At 39.6% G+C, this 24,169-nt stretch overlaps 1 protein-coding gene and 1 long non-coding RNA gene across 11 annotated transcripts in view; one reads left to right on the forward strand and one right to left on the reverse strand.

The window, feature by feature from the left end:
- Nucleotides 1–239: 239 nt before the first annotated feature.
- LOC135776477 (uncharacterized) lies at nucleotides 240–3,212 on the forward strand. Its single transcript, XR_010544109.2, has 4 exons — nucleotides 240–302; nucleotides 782–875; nucleotides 2,297–2,526; nucleotides 2,892–3,212. It is a non-coding gene; the product is annotated as an uncharacterized lncRNA (long non-coding RNA).
- A 144-nt stretch (nucleotides 3,213–3,356) lies between these two features.
- rap1gap2b (RAP1 GTPase activating protein 2b) overlaps nucleotides 3,357–24,169 on the reverse strand; it is a 46,206-nt gene continuing 25,393 nt past the window's right edge. For 5 of the 10 annotated variants that reach the window (XM_065287223.2, XM_065287219.2, XM_065287216.1 and 2 more), the window contains 23 exons: nucleotides 22,354–22,438; nucleotides 21,449–21,484; nucleotides 21,236–21,283; nucleotides 18,926–18,958; nucleotides 18,608–18,820; nucleotides 14,817–14,920; nucleotides 14,641–14,719; nucleotides 12,697–12,750; nucleotides 11,252–11,335; nucleotides 10,443–10,543; nucleotides 9,855–9,984; nucleotides 8,560–8,715; nucleotides 8,375–8,446; nucleotides 8,040–8,126; nucleotides 7,705–7,845; nucleotides 7,471–7,617; nucleotides 7,268–7,383; nucleotides 5,612–5,716; nucleotides 5,410–5,527; nucleotides 5,135–5,237; nucleotides 4,989–5,059; nucleotides 4,793–4,830; nucleotides 3,357–4,216 (listed from right to left, as the gene is read on the reverse strand). In XM_065287223.2, the coding sequence (XP_065143295.1) occupies nucleotides 4,822–4,830; nucleotides 4,989–5,059; nucleotides 5,135–5,237; nucleotides 5,410–5,527; nucleotides 5,612–5,716; nucleotides 7,268–7,383; nucleotides 7,471–7,617; nucleotides 7,705–7,845; nucleotides 8,040–8,126; nucleotides 8,375–8,446; nucleotides 8,560–8,715; nucleotides 9,855–9,984; nucleotides 10,443–10,543; nucleotides 11,252–11,335; nucleotides 12,697–12,750; nucleotides 14,641–14,719; nucleotides 14,817–14,920; nucleotides 18,608–18,820; nucleotides 18,926–18,958; nucleotides 21,236–21,283; nucleotides 21,449–21,484; nucleotides 22,354–22,359 (2,013 nt within the window). In that variant the 5' untranslated portion in view covers nucleotides 22,360–22,438 and the 3' untranslated portion in view covers nucleotides 3,357–4,216; nucleotides 4,793–4,821. Of the gene's footprint in view, nucleotides 4,217–4,608; nucleotides 4,637–4,792; nucleotides 4,831–4,988; nucleotides 5,060–5,134; nucleotides 5,238–5,409; nucleotides 5,528–5,611; nucleotides 5,717–7,267; nucleotides 7,384–7,470; nucleotides 7,618–7,704; nucleotides 7,846–8,039; nucleotides 8,127–8,374; nucleotides 8,447–8,559; nucleotides 8,716–9,854; nucleotides 9,985–10,442; nucleotides 10,544–11,251; nucleotides 11,336–12,696; nucleotides 12,751–14,640; nucleotides 14,720–14,816; nucleotides 14,921–18,607; nucleotides 18,821–18,925; nucleotides 18,959–21,235; nucleotides 21,284–21,448; nucleotides 21,485–22,353; nucleotides 22,439–24,169 lie in introns of all 10 variants that reach the window. The other 5 variants (XM_065287220.1, XM_065287222.1, XM_065287218.2 and 2 more) reach the window with 3 other exon arrangements.

The following is a 24,169-nucleotide window of genomic DNA, read 5'->3' on the forward strand; positions in this document are numbered from 1 at the left end:
CGTGCTTTATTAAAGTCTATTTCTGTGTGTGGTTTTTTTTTATTAAATAAATATTCTATGTTAAATGGGCTCTGCACAGGTAATATCGGTCTCGGACACAGCACTGAAAGAAGCACTTTACTTTTATTATTTTTTTTAATGCATCTTTATTTTGTTTTATAATGTTATTATTGACAGAGGCGCGCGTCCGCCTTTTGAGTGCTTTGATGTGATCACGTGATTATTCAAATCGCAAGACGCGCGTCCTGGTTTAACCGATATTCTCATCAAACGAGTGTTCCGTTTCTGTGGTAGATTCTAAGGTAGGTTTCCTTAAATTCGTGGTTACTTTATTGAAATTACTTCATAGTGATGTTTATTCAGTTGTCAGTATATTTCGATATAACTAACAAAGATGATAAACTTGTTGACGTTAGTGTAGCTCGAGCGCTGACATCTTAACTAGGGGCGCAGCTGTGAGCTAACGTATCCTAGTGGAGATCTTTTATTTGTCTTTATATCTTCTATTAAAAAAAAAACCGTGTTATGCTTGTTCTTAAATGTAGTTTAAATTCTTTGATTAATTATAACGCAAGTTAATTCCAATTATTGCAATCTAGGTTAGCTTGAGCAAAGAGTATTGACTGAGCTAGTGGAGCAGTTATGCGATTGCGCAGATGTAACTTAGCGTCTTTCATTTTAAAAGAGATTATATTTGAAAAAAAAAAAAATCATTTTGTAATTCCATGTATTTTTATCATCCTTCCATCACTCATTAATTCTTGATTTTTTTAAATGGCAGGGAAAATGTTTTGTGAAAAATAAGCATAGAGTGACGTCACTTAGTGGCCGCGTAAACTCTCGTACTGCTGCTGCATGTGACTGGAGAGAGTCAGGTTGGTTTTTGCATCTCTCTTTAACGATGAATAAAACATGTTTAAAGGTCTCATGTTGTAAAATCTGAAATTTCATAGCTTTTTTTCATGATAACTATGAAATACGATACCATATACGTTTGAAAACAAGTCAAACAAACCCCCAAGGAATATCGCATCATGTTGAGAGTGCTGTTCAATTGATAGATGTCAGGAAACTAAACAATTGTACAGGCTTAAAAAAAAAAATAAAAAAAATAATATGAGACCAATGAATGGTTAATGTTAATTTATTTGGAAATTCCACAACAATTGGTTTGACCATAGCTGTCTATTCGAACCATTTCACAAGTGACTGCCACACTACAAAAAGGAATTTTGTATTGGTTTAAATGGTAAAAGGGTTGTTAAAATATGTTTTGGGCTGTGTTTGGCCCGCAGGCCATATGTTTGACACCCCTGGTTTAAAATGTATACCTGCGTGTAATAATAATGAGCCACCAGAAAGAGACCAACTGGATTTTATTCAAGAGTAACTCAGTCCTGGATGTCTCTGAAGAGAGTCATTTTACAGATCGTTAATTTGAGGATGCGTGTATACATTTGTTTGATCCCTTGTCTTAGCTTTTAAACCGCAGAGGCGCAGACGTATTTCACCAAAGACCCTGGAGTCGGTGGTTCTTTTTTTTTTTTTTTTGAGTTTTTTAGATACTGCATGACTGTCATCAACATATGAAGGTAAAATGATACCCAAAAGGTCTGAATGCGCAGAATAAAATTTGTAAGTGTATGTGACATTGAAAGCGTAAGAGAATTTGCATGGGCAAAAAGTTTTGTAAAGATGCAAATCAAGTTTTTCAAAACACTTTTATCGGTTTTGGACGATAAATCTTTCCGTTTGGCCGGTGGATTATCCGATTGGGTCACATTAGCGCATTATCATTTTGTTCCAAGATAAATGCACTCGAGCTCACGCAGGGACACACAGACCAGTTGGCGCATGACACCAAGCAACCTGAGAGCAAACTGCTTTGTGTGCTTTTAAATCACCCCCACAGAAGCCCTGTGCTGAATGCTGACTGGCCCATGCAGCGTTGCACAAACTCAAACACATAGCCAGTATCTAAAAAACTCCAAAATAACTATTTATCACTGACTTCTTAACATGACATTTTGCCGTGTGTATCACATAAATTGGTATTCAAAAAGCATTTTTCCTAAAGGTACACTTTGAAAAGAGGACAAGGGGTGGGTCTTATAATCAGGGTCGTCTTATATTCGGGACAATACGGTACAATATAATCTCTGCATTATAAACTAGACCTTGAACTGCATTTAGATCTCTTATATTACAAAAGAAATATGCAAAGTTCACATAATCAGTAGGGAGGTGCAATCATGCATGTGGTACTATTGTATTTACTAGTCTGATTATTTTAAAGGAGCAGGCTCATTAAAAGTGATTGCAAGCGGTCTTAAAAACTTGTTGAATTGTGTAGGAGCACAACTCCAACAGCCCTTCCTCTCGGCCAAGGCTTATGGGAACAGGTTCTAGTGGACCTGCTGGTTTCATACATACATACAGGGAACAATGCAACCTCTGGAACATCAAGTGGATGTCCTGGAATAAATACAGGGGCAAATAAGCCAGTGTCAACAGTGAAATGCAAAGGTAAGCTGTTATTGTTAATGGAATAGTTCAACAAAGCCTAAAAATTCTTTCATCATGTCACTATAAACTTGAATAACTTTTTTTTGGGATCCCACGGGTCATGGAATTTTTGGAATATCATGGAATTTTGAAAGGCCTATCCCAGACATTGAAAGTCAGGGAATTGTATATATTTTTGTCCAAGTCATGGAATATCAGGGATTTTATTTATTGATTAAAATGTTAGTTGAAGTTGTGATGTAAGGAATGCCATTTCTGGGTCCAAGCCTCCACTGATTTCAAGTGAGACTACAATCTAAGCAGCCATTTATTGGCATGAAAAAATACAACAAGTGTACCAGTATTTATTTGCTGCTATGTCTTAGAATGTACAGAAAAACTTCAACAACTGGTTAACTTCTGGATTGGATGGAAGCTTTCCTCAGCTGGCCTGAAAGTTAAAGTGGTCCGTGCTGATCAACATGTTTATAAATGCTCAGATTGCCCCCGTTCACTACAGAACATTTCAAGAGTTTTCTATGGACCTGGAGGCCTGATTTGCAACATGTGACGCTGGGTTTATCTATAGGGGACAATCTGTGCCAAATAAATTGGCTTAATGCTGTGTACACACCAAACGTGAAGCACATATTTACATCATGTTCCTCGCTCTAGATTACTCACAGGATTAAACTTTTTTATCATATTTTTAATATTGACTGAGATCATGTCAAAGATTGAAATCAAATATGTTATTGTACAATTAACATAAGCCTACCTGAAAAGTTACATTTGGGCTTTAGGGAAACGTATACAAACAGAATGGATGCTTTTAAATAACAACAGCAATGCAAAATACAATATTTTATTTACCAAAATCAACAATGCATTCAGAAACATTTACACATGTAGCAGTACAAACAGAAAAAAAATAAATTAACATTGCTCATTTGCTTAAACAATTTAAAAAGTAAATCAACAAAAAATACTTTACTGAAAGAACAAAATGTCGAGGTCTCATTTGAGCTGTTTGAACTTCATTTGTGACAATAAAAGTTCAAATTGTTCAAGTTTAATTTTCTGAGATTCTTTTATCTTCTATGTCTATTCACAGTAAATATATACAGATAAGAGTGATTGATGAGATTCTCATATTTACACACACATAAGCCACATAATTATCCAGTGAAGCCAAATAAGGTTTTTAATAATATATATTTATATAATATGAACAAGTTAAAAGGACAGATCTTCTTAATAAACCTTTTTTACAAAGACTGGCCAGTGCATTTTAGACTGATTTGTTAATTTAAACATAAAGGCAAATCTCAGCTGTGGTCAGTTTCATCAAATGGCCACTTTGTGCATTACATGTGGAATGTTTCAGGTGCAAATCTTAATTCATTCAATTATGTTTCATTGCTCTCTGGACCACAGCTAGAGAATGACTGCTAATCCATGTAAAGATATTGGAGTATTTTTACAGTGCAAGACTTTCACAGAATGTGCAAGATCAATATACTGTGTGTCAAGTCAGTACCAGCTGAACATCTGCAGATGCTGTAAACACGCAGAGGTGTGCTTATGCTCATGTGCTTTTTTCATGTTATGGTCCGATTGGGAGCACAGGTTTGTGTAATGTGTTCCTCTTTAATTTCTCTCCTTTTCAGTGCCAGGAGTGTCTGATCTTCTGTGCTGTTCCTCTGGATTTCTGTTTAAATGAACAGTGTCAGTTGTTACATATATCAAATATAACACAAGTCACAACAACTTATCATGACATTGTAATAAAAATGAAGAGTTCAGATGCATGGTTTTGATAAATATGTTTTCTTATGTTTAGTAATTTCACTTTAATGGCACTTTAATAAAAAGGTTATTAGTCAGTAATTGTAATGCAATATTTTAACAAATGTTCCTTTTAGTAATTTTATTTTATTTACAAAGTGAATGCCAGCTTTTTAGCAAAAACCTCCACTTTTAAAAATGTGTTTACTTCTTTGGACAAGACATAGTAAGCAGCTGGAAAATCACTAAAGATTCAACTAGAAACGTTGCAAATAATGAAAGTCAGAATGTAAAATTAAAGAAAACGAAACACACATTAGGGGGCGCTGTATTCTAAAGTTTTCTGTAAAATAACAAAATTTTTATCAATTTACTCCAAATGATGTAGCAAAGCATATGTAGTTTTTAATACCATTATGTCATTTTTGACAGATGTTAAGCAGCTTTTTTATCTGAGCTCTTCAAATGTAACACCTGGACCAAAACGAACTGTACTCACAATGATTCTGGCTTTTGATGTTCAGTTTGTTAATGCCCCTGTACAATGAGAGTTGTAAGTTAATATTTTTTGCCAACAGTTCTCCAGAAGACAGAATGAAATATGCATACACAACAAACATCACAGTAGATGATAGAGAATTAAAAGGCACAAACGTTTAAAGAATGTAGAAGGGAAAGGAAAGTAAAATTCTTACAGCAGCCGATTGGCTCAACTGGTCAAAGCGGAACTTCAGACTGGATCTGGCCGAGGGCTTGCTCCTGAAATCTTTGTACGTAGGGAGAAACGCAAGCTATAAATATCGAATTCAATATGAGCAATCACATTTTGCGTCTTAGATACCTGTTGGACTGCGGCACATGATCACCGGCGTTCCTGCATTTTGACCCTCAGTGTTTAGAGAACCAAATACCGGTGAGAGGCTGGGAGACATCTGGAGGCAGCTCTGAAGAGACGAGACATAGATATTATTCATGCACACTGTCATAGCATCACTGGATGTGCGAAAACTAGTACTTAATCATGCATATTTATATGAAAACATAATTAAAATATGCAGCATTGCCGTGCATTAAAAAACTGCTCACAAACACTTGGGAGCATGCAGAAGGACTTACAGGTTCTTTCTCCTCCAGCATCTCTGGGTCTCCTGCAGCACTACTGAAGCTGCTGGTGCTGGAGGAGGAACGAGAGATGTCTGGCCTTCCACCTCCCTCCTTCAGCTTGACAGAAGATCTGACAAGGGAATAAGAGAAAGAATTAAGACAATAAGAGCTCACGTTCAGTAAGTGTCAATCAGTGGCAAAGCTGGAAATGTACCTCTCATTGCTCAGGATCTCTGGAGAGCTAGGATTGGAGAATGTCTCTGACCTCACTTCCTGTGATAGATGACCGCTATCTAGACTTCTTTGGTCACACAGGACACTAAAAACACCCAAAATAATTTTTTTAAAGTTCCATACTGACACTGACATAGTGAAAAAATAAAAATACTTTTTGATTTATGCAATTCTTTAAACTTGAAAATGCTTAATAATCATGAATTACCATACCTGCCATGTATAAATGTCATTTAGATTTAAGCATTTGACAGACACTTTTATCCAAGCAACTTGCAAGTTCATTTAAGCTATACATTTTATCACTACACTCACCTAAAGGATTATTAGGAACACCTGTTTAATTTTTCATTAATGCAATTATCTAATCAACCAATCACATGGCAGTTGCTTCAATGCCTTTAGGGGTGTGGTCCAAGACAATCTCCTGAACTCCAAACTGTATGTCAGAATGGGAAAGAAAGGTGATTTAAACCATTTTGAGCGGGGCATGGTTGTTGGTGCCAGACGGGCCGGTCTGAGTATTTCAGAATCTGCTCAGTTACTGGGATTTTCACGCACAACCATTTCTAGAGTTTACAAAGAATGGTGTGAAAAGGGAAAAACATCCAGAATGTGGCAGTCCTGTGGGCGAAAATGCATTGTTGATGCTAGAGGTCAGAGGAGAATGGGCCGACTGATTCAAGTTGATAGAAGAGCAACTTTGACTGAAATAACCACTCGTTACAACCGAGGTATGCAGCAAAGCATTTGTGAAGCCACAACACGCACAACCTTGAGGCAGATGGGCTACAACAGCAGAAGACCCCACCGGGTACCACTCATCTCCACTACAAATAAGAAAAAAAGCTATAATTTGCCTGACCTCACCAAAATTGGACAGTTGAAGACTGAAAAAATGTTGCCTGGTCTGATGAGTCTCGATTTCTGTTGAGACATTCAGATCGTAAGAGTCAGAATTTGGCGTAAACAGAATGAGACCATGGATCCATCATGCCTTGTTACCACTGTGCAGGCTGTTTGTGGTGGTGTAATGGTGTGGAGGATGTTTTCTTGGCCACTTTAGGCCCCTTAGTGCCAATTTGGCATTGTTTAAATGCTACGGCCTACCTGAGCATTGTTTCTGACCATGTCCATCCATTTATGACCACCATGTACTCATCCTCTGATGGCTACTTCCAGCAGGATAATGCATGATGTCACAAAGCTTGAATCATTTCAAATTGGTTTCTTGAACAGACAATGAGTTCACTGTACTAAAATGTCCCCCACAGTCACCAAATCTCAACCCAATAGAGGATCTTTGGGATGTGGTGGAACGGGAGTTTTGTGCCCTGGATGTGCATCCCACAAATCTCCATCAACTGCAAGATGCTATCTTATCAATATGGGCCAACATTTCTAAAGAATGCTTTCAGCACCTTATTGATTCAATGAATTAAGGCAGTTCTGAAGGCGAAAGTGGGTCACACACAGTATTAGTATGGTGTTCCTAATAATCCTTTAGGTGAGTGTATATACTGTATGCTCTACTGTACCAATTCAGCGACAGGAATCTACACATCACTGCATTAGACGGCAAAATACCAAACAAATGTTATGTAAATTTTTACAGATCTGAACACACATATCTGACCTGCGCGTGTGACGCTCAGGCTGTCCATCCATACTGGTGTGAAGTCGTGGAAACAGCCCTGACCGCCTCTTCACAGGGCTCTTAAGAGGAGACTTAGCGCTTGATGTCACTGGAGACTACACGTTACGTCAAACATTATAGATGATGCATGCACCAAACATATGGGTAATCGGAAATAAAAAGGATGAATATGAGATACTCACCGAATTTTTAGCAGCATCAGTGTTAGTGTGGGTCAGGGCGACCCCACTTAAACTTGTGGGTACACCTCCTCCCGCCGCAGAGTAACGGCTGTGTTTCTGAGAGCCCACCATTGTATCCATAGAGTGACTGCGCACGCGCATTGCTCGCTGGGTGATAAAGAAAAAAAAAGGAATCATGAGAACGACACAATCTCACCTTATCACCTTTAGTTTTGCTTAATTATCTTTGTGAACCTTGATCGACTCCAGTATTCCTCCATGTCCTCCGTTCTCCATCCTCTCTTCATCTCCACTGAGTGGTTGTCCCAACATCATCTGTGTGTGCTTGTGTACCTCATTATGAAGGTTATCTAGCAGTTCGGTCCGTGTCCTCTCCTGTCACACAAACATGATATAAACACACAGGGCCGAACACAAATTTACTCCTAGGATCTTTGATTTGTAACAAAGCCCATGATAATTTTAAAAAGTGGTTTGTGGCAGACTTGCTCCAGGCTTTTATCATCAGGCATTTTGGTCCACATCAAGCCTGTTATGCGGTAATATTTGACGGTCCATTGACTTCTTACCTCAAGCTTGGCAAATCTGTTTGATCTGTAGCACGCCAGCTCTGCATTGATCAGCTTGGTCAGCAGGAACTCCCTGAATTCTGGACCCTAAGAGAAAAGACAATGACACGGCAAATAAAGCAAGGATGCAAGAACAGCCTGAAATGTGACCTCCAGAAAAACTCCAAACAAAATATACGATGTGACAGCAAACCATCTGCACTGCGAAAAATCAATTTCTTATTCAGCACTTTTGTTTATCCGCAAAAACATCCATTTACGTGTTATTAAGTTATTAAGAATATTGTTTAATTAAAGAATATATCTAAACTGAGTTTAAATATATCATTGTTTACCTTTTTGAAGACGGGTGGATTGGGGAGAGGAGGGCCGAATGGTGGCACATCTTCACGAGCTGTGACAGATACCTGCACCATATAATAAAAATGTAATATTTCATCACCATGAAGACACTCTGTGTAATTACATCATCAGCATTTAACATTTTCACTCAAACGAATACGAAATGTTGAGGACAAACCTTGTACGTGGTGTCATCTGTTCCAGGATTCTCCACCTGCACGAGGATGTACGCGTGGAGAAAATTGGAGGCAATCATGTCGGGCACAAAAGGTGTGGCCTCCTCTTGAAAAACTGCAGCCACGATGTCATTCCCAATGTGCCTCTTCCTCTGGAGCTTTGTGAAGAGAAACATTCAAGGAATTAAAGAGTAAATATTTTTACAAGATGTAATATAAGTCTCAGGTGTGCCATATGTTATAGCATGTCCAAAAATGCCCCTATTTGGGCGGGAGCAAAAAGTGTTTTTTATGTGTGTGTACCTTTAAATGCAAATGACTTGCTTTCGGTTTAAAATAAATTTGAGTCCAGCCTGTGAATTAGCCGCGTTATTGATACAACATGCTAACAAACATATTTAAAAAAAAACGTTTGTGTAAAGTTAACCAGTCAGTCAGTGGCCGAAGGGGGGGCTTTCTCAGTGTGACATCACATTAACAAAAGAATCAAAACAGCATGTCTATGAGACATAGGGATTAAAAATTTTTTCATTGTAGAGTGCAGTGGCAGCTCGTGACTGCTCATCCGAGCGGCGCTAATTCAAAATAAGTGTTAGGAGTGTCATATATGTTGCTTGCGTTTTCAAAATATGTGTTTGTTGCGTCATGTTAACCATGTGCATCACGTGTTTTGTGAAAATAAGTGCCTGCTGCACACGCGTCCAAACCGTTTATGATAAAAGATACACAAAATACACGCAAGACAATACCTTAACAGTAAACTCTGATTATGCATGAGATAATGCGAGCATCTGGTAAACACGAGGGTCTCTTTTATCATAAACACTTTAGACGCGTCTGCAGCAGGCACTTATTTTGACAAGACACGTGATGCATATAGGTTCACTCGACGCGCAGAACAAATATTTTGAAATTACGAACCACACACATGACGGGCTACATACATGTGGTGACGAACTTCGCATTGAGCGCACTCGAAAAAAGAAGTTACCGGCCACCCCTGGTAGGGTGGTTGTGTTCACACACTGCCTACACACACTTATGTCCAAACACCTTGTAATAGTGTATTTTGCATAATATGGGTCCTTTAAATACAAGGACAATATATGTAATGATAAAGGTGGTCTTATTTACTGTAATTTTGGGCTAGCAGGAACAATACCAGAGTATCTCAGAGTACCATTTGTTTTCACGAATGAGAAGATATAGTAACCAAAAGCGTTAAGGATAATCTGAAATGTGTGCAGGTATATCAATTCTCCCTTTTGGGGGAATAACTTAATTTTAAGTGTAGTACCTGCTGCGTGTCTCCTTCTGTATATGGCAGTTTAGTGGAGATGTGAAACATAAGTTCTTGTCCTCTAAACACAGTGTAAACAGATTGAGACCCGGTCTGACCGTGAGACACATCTAAACCACCTCGAAACCTGCAGATAAGACATAAGGTACAGAATTGAGGTATTATTTATTGATAAAACAGCACCACTAGTTCACCTTATTAAATGTAACATCTAACAACCTGAAAATTATATTTGTTGTTTTATAATTTAAAACCCAACTAGAAACTTCTTTTCATTTGTTTTAACTGTGTTTCTGCTATATTTCAGGGTTTAGATTAATCCAGCACTAGGCCTTAATTATATTAGGGCATTAAAGTAGTTTTTTCCAACATACCCAACAAAAACAATACTGGTGTGCATATTAAGACAAGACAATGGCACTAATATATGTTAAGAATTTAAATTAATGCAGCTCAAACATGCATTTTAGTCTCTCTAGGATAAGCACTGTCGGGGAAGCCGCCCCATATATTCACAAGATGGAGAAATCACAGACATGTTTGATCCATAAATCTCTATCAATTTTCAGCATCTAATATTTTTACCCTTTAAAGTCTTGCAGCTCTACGCAATCTCCCAGTACTCGGAGGAACTCAGTGAAGGCCGGCGTCTCTTCACTATTCCCAAATAACTCCTCTTCTGAGGTCTGTGTATGATAGAAAGAGTCTTAAGCACTTTTAACACTATATTAAAAAAACTGTTATGTTAGGGCCTTTATAAACCCTGCATAAAAGCTCTATGGTTGACTTGATTTATGTTTCACACTGTTGAGATTATATTTCGATCACTTATTGGACAAATATAGCTTAGGCTACGACAACAAATGCACACCACTTGTACATCACATAAACGATGGGAAAACAAATAATACTGTCTCCACTCAAATGAATGTGTTTGCCATTGCTAGTACTAAACATTTTTATTTTCTTTAAATTAACACAGATTTGCAGGATTGTACAAAGCTCATAAATATTTGAAGAGGTAAGCATCATTGTTTATGTATCATTCTAGCAGCGCTACATCCCTATAACTTTGCAAGTCTAAACAGAGGTTAAAAGTGGCCTTGAACCAGGGTTTGAAAAGACCAAGGGGTAAGTGCATCGTATAAATCTCTCTATAAGACTCCAGAAGTGCAAATGGTGGAGAAAACATCAGGCAGGGAGTGTAAAGATAACAGGAAATAAAGAGATAAAATACACCAGATACCATGCGTAAGCTGCAACGTATTGATTTTGCTCTTTTGTGATTAAGATCAAAGCAGTTTGAAAGCACATTTCTATAAAAGTGTCCTTGGGAAGCTTAGACTGACTTATTTTCACAGTGGTCACACAAAAAAAAACATTCATTTACGTACCTGTCCGAACTTTTGATAAATGACACCGAACTTGTAGGTGTTGTTTAATTCATGCTCATCATAATTCACTATTAACTGAGAACCCTGCAAATACAGTGTTCAGTCGGTGATATTAAATATTAAATAAAGGAAAATGGCATTACAGTACATATAAAAAGAGCTCAGATGCAAAAGGCGCTAAATGCCACCTCGGTCAGAAATGACCAAACGCTCTCGGCACGTATTATACGTTTATCAAAACTTTTGCTTCAAATCCGCTTAATCCCAGTCTCAGTCCATTTAGAAATACCGGATTGTTGGTAGAATCCGCTTAAGGCCACACTGATTTTTCAACAAAGTCCTCTAAGTGCACAGAATATAATATACGTAAGGTTTACAGAATATATTAAGATATTAACTGAATTTTTGAGCCTTTTACTTTTATACAGAAAGGACAGTGAAGAGTGACGGGAGACTTTTAGTAGAAGTAGAGATTTTTGTACTTAAAGGGTTTTGCAGCGAAACACAGTCAAATTTGTTAAATACCAATAAAATGACTAAAGTAACATTTGTAAAAAAAAAAAGATTTAGAGGGTTTTGCATCTGAACTCTTCATTTACAGTTATTGTCTTATGAATCCTGAATTTATTTCTGACAATTTTTTTAGTTTTTATCAATACAGCTTTGAGTTCCTCTCACAACTACTTTAAGACCTCAAAAACAACCCCTCCCTTGCAAAGCTGATTTTATCTCTAAACAATCTAACTAGTGACTAAGACACATCAATACTCCCATTTATAAGCAGCTGTCACAACAACTCGAAAGCAAAACAGTCAAAATCTGTCATTGGTTCTTATTTTGGCCAGGAACAATATTGTGTTAATAAAAAATGCAAAACTCCTCTTTAAATGGCTTGATCCTTTAATGAGCCATAAAAACAAATTTGAAGGATCAGCGTCATGTAAGTATTAGAAGTAAAAATAATTCAACTGATATAAATTATTACTACTATTTACAAAAAGCACAAAATATAAATAAATATATATTTATAAAAAATATTATTTTTAATATGTGCGCCCCCTTTTTGTAGGGTGCATCCATTTCCACTCCCAAAGAAAATTCATGGCATCTCAATCTTAGAATTTGAAAAAAAAACATATTAAATGATTAATAATAATTAATAATTACACAGTATTTATGATAACTTAATGTGTTTTATAAAATGTCATAAAACTGGGGCCCCGCTGGCACCACCTTACCCCCCCCCCCCAAGGGCTCGCCCCCAGTTGGAGAACCACTGGATTAAACGAACACAGAATTGTTTTGTATTTTATCCAAAAATGGGTTACAGTAACCCAGAATAGGTTAAGTTACAACCTAACGTGGGTTTGTCCCTTTTTGACCCAATGAAAATAATCAATAATTTTTTATATAATACAGTTCAACAAGATTAATCTTAAACTCACCTTCGGGTACAGCACTGGATTAAATCTCAGACATGTAATATCTTCACATAGTAGCTATGGTGAAGTTGCGTCACAACAAAGACAAAAATAAGACAAACATTAGCTAATGTTCACCATCAGTTCATTTTATTAAAGGGGTCATACCTAACATGTTATTACTTTTTTCACTTATGTTTGTTGCAATTTTGTGCCAAAAACATTAATTTAGTTTCTCATGGCCATTTTTCATCTTCTCTGACCCTGTACAGTCCATTTTTGAGAGTGCACCTACACTCACCTAAAGGATTATTAGAAACACCTGTTTAATTTCTCATTAATGCAATTATCTAATCAACCAATCACATGGCAGTTCCTTCAATGCATTTAGGGGTGTGGTCCTGGTCAAGACAATCTCCTGAACTCCAAACTGAATGTCAGAATGGGAAAGAAAGGTGATTAAACAATTTTGAGCGTGGCATGGTTGTTGGTGCCAGACGGGCCGATCTGAGTATTTCACAATCTGCTCAGATACTGGGATTTTCACACACAACCATTTCTAGGGTTTACAAAGAATGATGTGAAAAGGAAAAAAGTCCAGTGGGCGAAAATGCCTTGTTGATGCTACAGGTCAGAGGAGAATGGGCCGACTTGTTCAAGCTGATAGAAGAGCAACTCTGACTGAAATAACCATGTGTTACAACTGAGGTATGCAGCAAAGCATTTGTGAAGCCACAACACACACAACCTTGAGGCGGATGGGCTACAACAGCAGAAGACTCCACCAGGTTCCACTCATCTCCACTACAAATAGGAAAAAGAGGCTAAAGTTTGCACGAGCTCACCAAAATTGGACAGTTAAAAACTGAAAAATGTTTCCTGGTCTGATGAGTCTCGATTTCTGTTGGGACATTCAGATGGGAGAGTCAGAATTTGGCGTAAACAGAATGAGAACATGGATCCATCATGCCTTGTTACCACTGTGCAGGCTGGTAGTGGTGGTGTAATGGTGTGGGGGATGTTTTCTTGGCACACTTTAGGCCCCTTAGTGCCAATTGGCATCGTTTAAATGCCACGGCCTAGCTGAGCATTGTTTCTGACCATGTCAATCCCTTTATGACCAGCATGTACACATCCTCTGATGGCTCCTTCCAGCAGGATAATGCACCATGTTACAAAGCTCGAATCATTTCAAATTGGTTTCTTGAACATGACTATGAGTTCACTGTACTAAAATGGCCCCCACAGTCACCAGATCTCAACCCAATAGAGCATCTTTGGGATGTGTTGGAATGGGAGCTTGGTGCCCTGGATGTGCATCCCACAAATCTCTATCAACTGCAAGATGCTATCCTTTCAATATGGGCCAACATTTCTAATGAATGCTTTCAGCACCTTGTTGAATCAATGCCACGTAGAATTAAGGCAGTTCTGAAGGCGAAAGTGGGTCAAACACAGTATTAGTGTGGTGTTCCTAATAATCCTTTAGGTGAGTGTATATTAAAGCTCTGTGAACAAGCCATTTTAACATCTAGGCACTAAAAAACACAAGGCTGTGGGTTTGTGTTTGTACTCTTGTATATATTGAAAGGTAGCTCCAACTTAAGCCAACATTACATTGGGACTGAATCACCAAAGTGATGCACACAAACTGGTTAAGACAGAAATAGATTTGAGCTCCTCATTTCTGACATTTAGATCCATCTGAAGGATATATGAAGGCCATCGACAGGCCAGGTGATCATCTAATAGGCATCACTATTTATGTGGTGATGCATTTTATTGGATGTCTTAATGGAAATTTGGTTTGTCAGTTCAAGATTAAATTGGAAAATGTGAATCTTCATGATATGACCCCTCTTAAAAGCTAAAAAAAACACGATACAGGTCTAATTACAGGTGTCTTATAATTTTTAGTTGTGGAAAGTTAATCAATAAACAGCGATCTCTGTCAGTCACAGTCATTACCTTGGCTAACTGAGGGACACTGGGGAGCTCTGTTAAACCCGCTAAGGAGATCCTGTCATAGATTGTCTTCGATGGAGTCCTAAGTGAGGAACAATTTGATAGAAAAATACAATCAAACCTTTTAAAATGTGCCAATCATGTAATTACACATAAGGGATTGAAAGACCTGTTATTACCTGAGGATGATGTGCAGGTACTCTTGCTCCTTCACCTCCTCATGTCTGAGGGACAGTACCAGGTTGCCATGGTTACTGGCTGAGCAGTAGAAGTTCAGATGTTCCTGAGACCGACAGATAAGAAGAAACGTTTCTATTTGGAACGAATCCATTGCAAACATAAAAAGCACCGACTGCTGATTATCACGGCTCTGACAATAAGGACGACCTGTAAGCTTTTGGTTTAAATCGATCAAATGAAGAAAAGATATTTGCTAAGAGCTTTTAATGCGTTAATGTATAATTCAGTCATATTTTTGTAGGGATCTGGTGATCGTTTTTTGGATAAGGGCAGTCCTACTGCTATCACAAAATGTTTTAAATATTCATTTCATTCACACAACATCTGTGTTGCAAATATCTGTCTTAGCCTACATATCATTGATGATACTGCTGTACAAATCTTAAGTACAATTGTTACGATTCAGCAATGCATCTTTTTTAGGAATTAATTCAGGGAATTATTACCCAAAAACTGATTCAAACTTGTGAATCTTTTGAGCCTTGTGTGTTTCTTTTTAGTGCTGCCATCAACAACAATGCAACACAAAGCATTATTTAGTATTTTCAATCCAAATAAATTAAGCTCATGAGTCTTAATATTGTCACGGTCCTGTCAGACATCCGTGCTAGATGTAGGTCTGAGTGCGTCTGACAGGACCGTGGCGGTATCATGTTCTGTGTGGGGACATGTGGGATCACATTCTGTGTGTGGCTGCCACATGTTCCCGGTGTCTTGTTGCTGTCGTGATCTTGCCAGACCTTAGTATAGGTTCAGGTCTATGTTCTGTGGGCAAGGTCACGGTAGCATTGTGTATACGTGGGAACACGTGTGCTTCACATCATGTTTGTGTGACACGTGTTCCCAGTGTTTTGTGGCTGTCATAGTCTTGCCTGACCCTGGTTAGTATCCAGGCGGTATGTTAGAGGGCAAGACTATGGCAGTATTGTGTTTATGTGGGAATACGTGTGGGTTCACGTCATGTATGTGTAACACGTGTTCTCAGTGTCTTGTCACTTTTACCCTACTCCCTTATGTACTCGTGTCTGACGTGATTAATGATGTTCACCTGTTCCCCATTGATGTGCTGTCTATTTTATGCCCTCTCGTCCTCTGTTGTGTGCGCGATCATTGTTGAATTCTTTTCGTGTATATGCTTCGTGTTAGATCTGTTCCAGTTTTGTGTTTCATCACAGTGTTTGGTTACTTTCTGTTTTTACCCCCTCGTGGGTGTTTCAGTTATTTATTAATAAATCATAGTTTATTCTTGTATTTGAGTCTGCGTTTGGGTTCTCGCTTAGTTTTCCTTTTTTCGGTGTTTACACACCGTGACAGAATGATCGCGCCAAACTGAACCCAGCGGACCTAAGAGAATGAAGTGTGCTTCCGAGCCAGAGTGGTGGTCGTCGATTGCGGACCAGACGCTCTCTGGCGGTGGGCCGTTCCCACCACAGAGGGGTCTTCCCCTCAAGGACTATGCCCAGGCGGTGGAAGAGAGTAGGGGGTGTTACCCGGAGGTTCTCGCCAGCGCTTACCTGGTGGCCGGGTTGGACGAGCCTCCACCGTTTCAGGAGCGAGAGAAGTTACTCCAGCTGCCCTATTGGGACTTGGTTGACTGTCTTGGTCGTCGACAGCAGTCCCGGCTGCCAACCGAGAGGGCCGAAACCCGTCCACCCGCTTCTAAGCTGGAGGGTCTTCTCTCGGGGGCGATCAAGCTGGGGAAGCCGGCTCTCATTCCCCCGGCGCTGGAGACTACTTCCACGGCCAGTCTCCGTCCGGTACTCCCTGCCTCTAGTCGTAGGAAGAGGAGGACAAAGAGGGTTTCGGAACCGGGGCAGCCGGAGACTCGTCACCCGCCGGCGCAGCCGGAGACACGTCACCCGCCGGCGCAGCCGGAGACACGTCACCAGCCGGCGCAGCCGGAGACACGTCACCAGCCGGCGCAGCCGGAGACACGTCACCAGCCGGCGCAGCCGGAGACACGTCACCAGCCGGCGCAGCCGGAGACACGTCACCAGCCGGCGCAGCCGGAGACCCGTCACCAGCCGGCGTCACGTCACCCGCCGGTGCAGCCGGAGTCACGTCACCCGCCGGTGCAGCCGGAGTCACGTCACCCGCCGGTGCAGCCGGAGTCACGTCACCCGCCGATGCAGCCGGAGTCACGCCACCCGCCGGTGCAGCCGGAGTCACGCCACCCGCCGGTGCAGCCGGAGTCACGCCACCCGCCGGTGCAGCCGGAGTCACGCCACCCGCCGGTGCAGCCGGAGTCACGCCACCCGCCGGTGCAGCCGGAGTCACGCCACCCGCCGGTGCAGCCGGAGTCACGCCACCCGCCGGTGCAGCCGGAGTCACGCCACCCGCCGGTGCAGCCGGAGTCACGCCACCCGCCGGTGCAGCCGGAGTCACGCCACCCGCCGGTGCAGCCGGAGTCACGTCACCCGCCGGTGCAGCCGGGGACACGTCACCCGCCGGTGCAGCCGGGGACACGTCACCCGCCGGTGCAGCCGGGGACACGTCACCCGCCGGTGCAGCCGGGGACACGTCACCCGCCGGTGCAGCCGGGGACACGTCACATGCCGGTGCAGCCGGGGACACGTCACACGCCGCCGCAGTCACCTGCGCAGTCGCAGGCGCAGCCGCAAGTCGGACCACATCACCCCTCAGTTTGTCAGCAGAACTTTGGGACTCATTTTCCTTATCTTGGACATTTTGTTCCCCCTATTATTGCCCCACCACCCCTTCATCATGTTTTATTTTTGTTAAACCATCCTAACCCGTTTATTACTTATGTCTGTCTTCCATTAATGTTTGTTGTTATGATTTCATGGTTGTCTTCTGTTGTTCAGTCTTTCGTTCCTCGTGTTTAATGTTTTTGTTTGTTTTTGTTTGTGACGTCTTGTATCCGTCTTTTAAGAGGGGGGTACTGTCACGGTCCTGTCAGACATCCGTGCTAGATGTAGGTCTGAGTGCGTCTGACAGGACCGTGGCGGTATCATGTTCTGTGTGGGGACATGTGGGATCACATTCTGTGTGTGGCTGCCACATGTTCCCGGTGTCTTGTTGCTGTCGTGATCTTGCCAGACCTTAGTATAGGTTCAGGTCTATGTTCTGTGGGCAAGGTCACGGTAGCATTGTGTATACGTGGGAACACGTGTGCTTCACATCATGTTTGTGTGACACGTGTTCCCAGTGTTTTGTGGCTGTCATAGTCTTGCCTGACCCTGGTTAGTATCCAGGCGGTATGTTAGAGGGCAAGACTATGGCAGTATTGTGTTTATGTGGGAATACGTGTGGGTTCACGTCATGTATGTGTAACACGTGTTCTCAGTGTCTTGTCACTTTTACCCTACTCCCTTATGTACTCGTGTCTGACGTGATTAATGATGTTCACCTGTTCCCCATTGATGTGCTGTCTATTTTATGCCCTCTCGTCCTCTGTTGTGTGCGCGATCATTGTTGAATTCTTTTCGTGTATATGCTTCGTGTTAGATCTGTTCCAGTTTTGTGTTTCATCACAGTGTTTGGTTACTTTCTGTTTTTACCCCCTCGTGGGTGTTTCAGTTATTTATTAATAAATCATAGTTTATTCTTGTATTTGAGTCTGCGTTTGGGTTCTCGCTTAGTTTTCCTTTTTTCGGTGTTTACACACCGTGACAAATATGTGATGCAGTACACAAGGCAGCGACAATAAAACACTAACACAAATCCCCATTTTATGTTTTCACTCGTACCCAAACACAACAGATCTCACCCTGCCCAGAAAGTGCTTGCGGTATGCTCGAATGGCAAAGTTACTTTCCAGCTTGTAACCAAACTCTTCTGAATTTCCTCCCTCTTCATCTTCCTCATCACAGTAACCGTTCTCCCAGCTTGAAATGGTGGCAGGAGCATCAGGATCTTCTATCCAGTAACCCCCAGACTGAGGCATAATGACCTGAGGGTACGGCATACCCCGCTTCAGAACCTTCCAACAGAGAAAACAGACTATTAGAAACAGACATAATGTGCTTTTACAGGCATATACACTGTAACACAAACAGATAAGCAGATGATTGATTCTTCATCGTACCTCGTCTATCGGTGGGTATGAAATGCAGTCATCCTGGAGAGATGGAAAAATAATGTCAGTGATTCAGAAGATAATCGTCTAAATTGACATTTTCTCAGTGCTTACTTAAGACCACTGTGACAACACAGCAAGCTTGTTGCGCAACATGCTTAGCTCATGCATATACACACTATATGAGAAATGGCATGCAATCTGATATACATTTTTGATTTTCATGCACAAAACGTTTATTAGTCGGGGACACAAGCATTTAAGGATGTGATTATTTATTTCTGTTGTTATTTTGTTTCTCATTTGTAAATAATTCATTAAATCTCTTATTACACGGCTCATTGGAGTGCTTGATTCTGAACAACCGCTCAAATGCTGCAAATCATTTTAACAGGTACAGTTTAATAATACACAAAATTGTAATATTAATATGTCTTTTAATAACATATATGACATTATATTTACAAATTATTAAACCAAATAGTGTGACATTTGAACGTCTTGTCCTATCTTAAAACTGAAAGTAAACAGGTTCTTCTCGCAGAAACTGGTTTTCTTCATTTTAAATAAGCAAATGAAATATTTCAAATCAATATTTAATGTCATGAGGTAAATAGCCGTGTAATAACCGGGATATTGTACAGGCAGCCAGTTGTTATCACGAAATAAGCCACATGATCACACTGTCGTTCCTATAACAACCGGCTATACATTATGCCTTACTAAATACAGGATTTGCTAGTACTGGATGAACACTATGGGTCAAAAGTTTGGCCACACATACTCGTTCATTAATATGTTCTTCATTAAATTAGAATAATAGTAAAGACTATGAAATAATACAAGAGAAAAGTTAAAGAGCACCTATTTCATTGCTAAAAACAATGTTATTTTGTGTATTTGGTATAATACAATGTGTTTGCGTGGTTTATGGTTTAAAAAACTCATTATTTTCCACATACATATACATTTTTGTAGCTCCAGATTTCAATCTCTTCATGAAACGCATGGATTTGAAAAGCTCTGTGTCCCTGATTGGCCAGCTAATCTGTACATTGTGATTATCCTGAATACCTCTGATGTCAGCTGGAAATGTGACGCTCCTTACCATGTTTGAAAGATTTGCGCACAATGCGAGATAATTTACAGGCTGTGAGTCCGACGCAGTTGGAATTATGATAATGTCGGTCTTGTCTACATCACCAATCCCAGGAAGTAAACTGTTGCCTACACTCGTATGTTTGTTGTAGTCCAAGAAAAGAGATTTACGTTGGATAATTCGTGCATCGTTTACTTTGAGGTTTGTACCTTTTGGATGTTGGCTAATATGTACTAAAACACACTTACACACCAAAGGAAATTAAAGAACTTGAATCGGACAATAGGTGCTCTTTAAAATATAACAAAACATTACAAATAGGCACGATTGTATTTGTCTACTAAACTTTAAGTTACTTTTGGAACCAAATGCTTATTCATTTAGCTAACGTGTCCAAACTTTTGGCTCGTACACTGTCAAAAAAAGGTCTCAATTTGTCACTGAGGCAGTACCCTTTAAAAAGGTCCTTATAGGTACCATTATATGTACAGTATACATTTGGTACCAATATGTACCTCTGAGGTACTAATATGAACTCTCTAGGTGCAAAGGTGTACTTTTTAAAAAAGGGTACTGACCAAGTAACCATTTTGTCATCTTTTTCGCGTACAGTGTAGTACAGCCCAGTCTCACGAAATTTCGTTATATAGTCACGTATTTTTTTGATTCTTTTTTCGTGCTATTATCACGAAATTTCGTGTTTTTTCGTGATCGTATAACAAATTCCTGTTTTCGTGTGATTATCACGTATTGGTTACTCAACTGTTTTGTCCTATTTTCTTACCATTGTCGCTTCGGTTTAGGGTTAGATTTACATAAAATGACATCCCTAACCAAACCCAACTCTAACCCCAACATCAGGCGACATATAAAAAAATAAATCAGAAAAAATAGTATAAACCAATATATAAAGTGACATTCTAATGCAAGCACCAAATCTAACCCTAAACCGAAGCGACAATGGTTTAAAAATAGGAAAAAGCAGTTGAGTAACCAATACGTGATAATCACACGAAAACAGGAATTCGTTATACGATCACGAAAAAACACGAAATTTTGTGATAATAGCACGAAAAAAGAATAAAAAAAAATAGGTGACTATATCACGAAACTTTGTGAGACTGGGTAGCAGCATATGATGAAGGAATGCCAAAACTGAAGCAATGAAACTACCAGTTGGCTCGGATGTAATCTAGTTTTGCTTTTACATGCATTCTGACCTTAACTTTTTGTGGGCTTGACCTCAACTCCTCCACCTCTGAAACCTGCTATGAGGTCAGGGTCATAAAGTTGAAGGTTGCAGGGTTATAACCCAAAAATGGATGTGTGGTATAAATAAAAAAAACATTATATTCACCACTACTTTGGTTTTGTAAGTAGTCTATAACCTTTCGAATTATTTTGTTCATATTTTTAAAGTATTGAGTTTTTACCTCCATCTTGTCCAGACTGTCAAAGAATTGAGTAGACTGTTAAAAAAAACACACAGAGGTAAAAATATAGGGTTATTATAATACATGACATATATTGTATTACAGGTAAACAACACCAGCATCACATTGCTACTTGGTGTGAATGACGTGAGTGGCTGTTGGGTCTTATAATCCCTCATGTATTTATACAGACAGCAGCAGTCACTGTTCAGAGTGCTTAGTATCAAAATCTGCTCGCAGCAGTTGCTGAATGTACAGTATGTCAAGGGACATTCCCTGAGGAACAACTGTCTGACAATCTGTTATATATTCATGTTCATATAACAAAAGACTTCAACACTTCATAGGAACCTTTGAGATTACGCTCAGCTCAGCTGTTTACAGTAGCCTATTGATCGAAATATGTCACACTTTCTGCTAAATCCAGGCTAAAGTCTCAATCTAATGATGAGATTAGGAGCATCAAAGGTTTGATATCACTCATTGATTTCAGTCTTTGACATACTGAATATGTTATTAACATTATATAACTGATCTCTGTGTTTTCCTCCTTCACAAATCTTCGAAATATTGCTTTTCTTTGGGAATTTCTTTCATCCTGGAGGGCCATATAGAGCACCTATGGGATGCAGCTGAAGTCATGGTCTACTGAGTAAGCAGGACACAGCCACAGCTCTTGGTTTCGTTACAGCGCCTCGTCTCCGGGAAAGAGACGATAAAGACGGCTTTATCTCAGAAAAGCAAATGAGTCAAAAATTGCTGCATTTATTAAAGAATAAACAATTTATGAAATCTTGTCCAAAGGCTTGGCGTCCAGCCTCCTTTTGCTTTTTTTGCAGCCGTAAGCAAATCCCATTTTCAGTGCTGATTCATAACAAGCACTGAGATCCAGACGCGATGCTCACCTTCATGGCGGGAGGGGCGGTTCTTGGGGGAGAAGGAGGGCAGTCTGCCAGGGGTACATTGGAGATGTTCAGACACTCCTGTTTCCTGTAACACAGTGACATTATAGTGACATCATTAACACAACAATAATAATGTCTTGTAGTTTTAAATGCATTGTAAAGTACTGAATGTTGAAGAGGTAGCCTAATAAAAGCTGTTTAATTTTGTTATCACATAACCAGCAGAATATGAATCACTGTATTGAATACATAAACTTTATATATTGAACAACAGAGTTATGCATATTAGAAAGGAGCAATGAGTTTCAAACAAGCGCAATCCTTATTAAAACCCTTTCTTAGCTTCAGACTCGTTTTGCTTTTCTGTAAAGTACCTCTCCCTGACCCTCATACAATTTCGAGATCATCAATAAAAAATGGGCCAAAGATGGGCAATCTGTTCTTTAAATGAGCTCTCTGGACAGCAGCCTGACAGGCAGAGGATCTAGAGGCTCATGCTTAAAATTAATTTACCTTCGCTTCCCACCTTCCTCTTCATAAGAGAGAGAGAGAGAGAGAGAGAGAGAGAGAGAGAGAGAGAGAGAGAGAGAGAGAGAGAGATGGACAAGGCTCTAAAAATACCCATCCAATCTTTCATGAGGCTGTAAATAGATTCCATAAATCCATCAATATGCTTATATTAAGGAGTAAGTGACGTATCATTCATTACGCTCGATAAAGCAAACAGCATCTCTCTCACGTAGACTAACACTCGCAAATGAAGATATCCAAAGTCAACATTCACATTTATGAAAATGACCTTTGCCTAAAACTTTTACTGTGACTTCAGCTTATATGTTGACCGAAACGACTGATAATATAAAGTATTGAGTAAACGGCGGCACAAAATGAGATAAACAACACACATCTGACCAAGAGAATTATCTTCACACCTAAATATCAGCTAGTCTTTCCCTGTGAAAATGTGAAAGGCTTACTGTCAAATTGTTGTTTTCACTTAAAGCAACACAAAAATATCTTTATTACAGAAGAGATCATTTCAGATTCTTCACAATAACAAAAAAAAACCAAATGTTGTTATGTTCTTCCTTTTCACACTAAAAGAGCACCTATTGTCACGTTTGGTGTGTAAGTGTGTATTAGTACATGTTAACAATATGCAAAAGGTACAAACCCCAAAGTAAATGATGACGCGAGTTATTGTCTCCAAGAAAATCTCTTTTCTTGGACTACAACAAATACACGGATTGTAGGCAACAGTTTACTTCCTAGGATTGGTGACGTAGACAAGACCGACATTATCAAAAAAGAATCTTTCAAACATGGTAAGGAGCGTCACATTTCCTGCTGACGTTAGAGGTATTCAGGCCAATCACAACGTACAGATTAGTTGGCCAATCAGGGACACAGCTTTTCAAATCAGTGCGTTTCAGGAAGAGAGTGAAATCTGGAGCTACAAAAATGCACGGTATGTGGACAATAATGTGTTTTTTAAAAATAATTCACGTGAACACATTGTATTATACCAAATACACAAAAAAACATTTGCTCAAGTCTTCAAAGTATTAATGAAAGATGAAAGTACCTTTAAGATGTTCTGATCATACAATAAAATGCACACTGTAGATAAGGAAAAACTAAGTATGGATTTTAGACTGCAGATAACCTGACTTTTTCTACTCCATAATTTACATTTCTAGTGTAATCTTAGTCTTAACTGCAATTAAAGTTACTATTCAGTCACATTTTTTGAACACACGGCTATTTTTCTAATGATAAATCCTATCTTATCATGATCCTGTCAACCTTGTAAGTG

This window comes from Paramisgurnus dabryanus, chromosome 18 (genome assembly GCF_030506205.2).
Source record: "Paramisgurnus dabryanus chromosome 18, PD_genome_1.1, whole genome shotgun sequence".
In the NCBI taxonomy this organism is placed as follows: Eukaryota; Metazoa; Chordata; class Actinopteri; order Cypriniformes; family Cobitidae; genus Paramisgurnus; species Paramisgurnus dabryanus.